Source organism: Primulina huaijiensis, chromosome 6 (assembly GCF_012295235.1).
Source record: "Primulina huaijiensis isolate GDHJ02 chromosome 6, ASM1229523v2, whole genome shotgun sequence".
Classification (NCBI taxonomy): domain Eukaryota; kingdom Viridiplantae; phylum Streptophyta; class Magnoliopsida; order Lamiales; family Gesneriaceae; genus Primulina; species Primulina huaijiensis.
Window position 1 is genome coordinate 3,221,689 of NC_133311.1, and position 3,860 is coordinate 3,225,548.

Sequence of the window (3,860 nt, forward strand, 5' to 3'; positions counted from 1 at the left end):
AAGAGAACACACACTCTCTTAATACAGGAGAACAAACACCTCACAAATATTATAGAACTAAGCACTCAAATGCTTATAAGATGTGAGAAAACTCGAAGAAGAGATGATTTCAGAATGAAGGGAGGAGCTCTATTTATAATCGAATTTTAAAGTGTGAAACCGTTTATATGAACTTTCCTTCCATCTGCAGAGCATGAAAAATACGACTTGTTTTTCCTCACAATTAATCAACAAAGCCTGCTGACCTATTCAACAAAGCCTGCCTTCTTTGTCTGCTACAAAGAAAAATTGTTCCCGCATTAAATGACTTTAGCCGACATTTCTGACAGGATCTTTCCAATACTCAATACATCGATTGGGTTGTGAGAAGGGCTACACATGCGTTTTCACTTTGTACAGAAAATACTTTAGAACAAAACTAGTCACTTTCCCGCTTTGAATGAGGCTCGAGGATCTTCAGATTGCCAACTCAATGATCAAGTGAGTTATCATCTAATCTCCAAGTTGAGCCCTTCATTCATGTATCAACAAAGAAGTTCTATGCGTCAATTTCTAATTGAATACTCACCAATTGAGTTGTAACCACAAAACCATTATTCTATTTTTTTTCCCTCTTCTTGAATTCATTCCACTTTGGTCAAATATGACTTGAGTGACACACTCTTCACATTTCTCCACCTTGTCACCAATTCATTTTAGTCATCATTGCCTCCACCAGCCAACCATTGCTTATGGCTTCTTATTCTCGATCACATTTATCTTCTTCGAGCAGTGATCAAACTTATTTCCAGCTAGCACCTTTGTGCACATATATGCATGATTCTCTTGTGTTCTTATTGTCCTTGATTGTGCATGATTCTCTTGTGTTCTTATTGTCCTTAATTGAATCTTCCCTGTCTCGGTTACTTCTCTGATGAAATGCAACTTAATGTCTATATATTTAGACCACTCATGGAACACTTGATGTTTAGCAGCCGAGTGCACAACACTTTGGCTATCACAATAAACTACCACAGCTTGTGATAATCAAGATATTCCATGAAATCTTTCATCCACATAGCTTCCTTTACTGCTTCTGTGATTGTTACGTATCCATCTTCTGTCGTGGATAATGCTACCACAAGTTATAGTATAGATTTCCAACTGATAGCAGTGACATATAAAGTAAACACATATCCAGTGAGTGATCTTCTTGTATCTGCACTTTCTGCAAAATCTGAATTTGTTCAACCTATCACCATTTCATCTTGTGGTTTTTTTATCATTAAAACAGAGTTCTAGATCCAGAGTTATTTTTACATAACTGAAGATCCATTTCATGGCTTGCCAATGTTCTTTTCTAGAAGTTGCCATGAATCTGCTTACTAGACTAATAGTGCAGATCATAGCATACATGATGCTGCCTACTGCACTAGCATAAGAGATTTTGTTCATTTCACACCTTTCTTCATCTATCTGTGGACAGTGTGACACTGATACTTGAAATGTGAGGCTATGAGGCCCTGAACAACCTTGTTGTCTATCATGTTTGTTGGAAACTGAATTTCGGAAGTTTGAAAAACTGAGCATTTAATAGATTGAACTAACTGAACAAGAAGACTTATAGTAACTGATCTAAAATATGCAAACTATCGGTTGCCCATAACTGAAAATTAATGCAAAGATAATCAAAGGCAACTGAATCAGCTGACTGAAATACGCAGACAACTGACTCATCAGTTGGAAACTGATCAGTTGTTACAAACAGTTGTGAGCTTATTAGTTATAACCTATCAACTGATCTTTCAGCTGTACACATCATTAGTTAAGGAAAAGGACATTCAACTGACAACTGTACAAAATCAGACTGCAACTACTTGTGGGATCACCGTATTTCAGAAAAACCACAGTGTACGATTGTCAGAAGGATGTTGATGTGGCAAAAAATGGATAGAAAGATTCAAATTGTATTCAATGTTACCATTGAAAGCAAGCCTATAAATAGCCAAGAAGAGCATCAGAAAACAGAGAGAAAACTATAAAATCAACCAATCTTTTACTCTGTTGAAATCTCTTCAAGCTTTCTGTTCATACTCAAACTTCAAAGTTCACGCTTATTGTATATATTCATAGCATTTAAGGCTATACTTCGAGCTTACAAGCACAAACTGATATTATTTTAATAAGTTGTGCTAAGTTATTTCAGTCCAGTTGAGTACTGTAAATCTTTTTGTAACTAAGAGTTTCAGTTTGCCATTGTTATGTCCAAAATTGAATTGGGTCTGTACAACTCTTTGTATCGATCAAAGTCTTTTAGTGAATACCATATCTTCATGATAGAAGGGGTGACGTAGGAGTGTTTGAAATCTCCAAACATCCGTAAAATCTTGTGTATTCTTAGTTCAGTTTTATTCTATCTATCAGTCAGTTTATTACCGCACTATTATTGTTAACTAATTGATATCGACTGACAAGATTCTCGAGTTTCAGTTTATCACCAAACTGACTCAATATTCGAAAAGGTTGTGAAAATTGTTAGTTTTTATTCAACCCCCCCTTCTAAACACTCTTTCACCCCCTAACCGATCATATCAACTGGTATCAGAGCAGTTAAATCTTGTTCATGAATATTTCTATACAAACTGATTACCATGTCTTCATTCAACAAAATCCCAATGTTCTCTAGACAGGATTTCTATGATTGGAAAATCAGAATGAAGGCTCATCTAGCTGCACAAGACGATGACTTGTGGTACGTTATTACAGAAGCACCCATGAGAATATTAAAGGCAAACACTGCTGTTGCTATAACTGAAGGGGCACCACATCGCATTGAAAAACCCCGAGATGAATGGACAGCTGAAGACAAGAGAAAAGCCAACTTGGACAGCGTGGCTAAAAACATTCTGTACAAAATGCTGGATAAATTTACTTTCAGCAAGATAAAGATGTGCAGAACTGCTAAGGAAATATGGGAGAAACTGATTAAGTTATGCGAGGGCAATGAGCAAACTAAGGAGAATAAACTATCAGTTGCCGTTCAAAAATTCGACAATATTAAGATGAAGATTGGAGAATCCATGCATGACTATGATGAAAGAATCAGTGGAATAATAAACGAACTGAATGCACTTGGAAATGTGTATTCAAATAAAGAGGTAGCACTAAAAATAGTCAGAGGTCTTCCCAAATAATGGGATGTTAAGACCATGGCAATGCGAGAATCAAAGTACCTGAACAAGGTCGAACTTCATGATTTATTTGCAGATTTAAAAGAATACAAGTTTAAGTTGCAAACCAGAGAAAGGAAACCTTCTACACCAGCTTCTACAACTGCCTTAACTGCTGTCAGACTGGAACCAACTGGATCGGTTGACAAATCTGCTGATCAGTTAACTAATGACACTATGTCATTATTTTTCAAAAAGTTTAGAAGATTTATGAGAAGAAGTCAAGGAAACTTCCAAAGACAATATCAGAAAAATCATTCCATAGAAGAACCTATGCTTGCTACAATTGTGGCAAAACTGGTCATTTCATTGCTGACTGTTCCAAGCCAAAGAAGGACATTCGAGGCTCAACTGAAAAGGGAAAGAAACCTTATGAGCATAAGAGAAGATCTAAGGATGACAAGAAATCTTACATAAAGAATCATGAGGTGCTTCTAGCTGGGGAAAGTAAGTCCAAATGGGAAGAATCTGACAGTGATGATTTAGAACCTGAGAGCTTGAGCTGCTCCACTGATGATGATGAAGATGTCAAGTGTCCGATGGCTGATGACACAGAACTGGAGTCAACCAGTCAACATGTATTCGAATTTAGTTCAATTGATTTCACACGAGATGAACTCATTTCTACACTTTATGACATAGTTAATAAGT

At 36.5% G+C, this 3,860-nt stretch overlaps 1 protein-coding gene across 1 annotated transcript; it reads left to right on the forward strand.

Moving 5' to 3' along the window:
- Positions 1-2,630: 2,630 nt before the first annotated feature.
- LOC140978928 (uncharacterized) lies at positions 2,631-3,173 on the forward strand. Its single transcript, XM_073444163.1, has one exon. The coding sequence runs from the start codon at positions 2,631-2,633 to the stop codon at positions 3,171-3,173; it is 543 nt and encodes a 180-aa protein (XP_073300264.1).
- Positions 3,174-3,860: the final 687 nt, after the last annotated feature.

Coding starts and splice junctions, on each gene's coding strand:
- LOC140978928 (XM_073444163.1), top strand. CDS start 2,631: ATGTCTTCATTCAACAAAATCCCAATGTTCTCTAGACAGGATTTCTAT.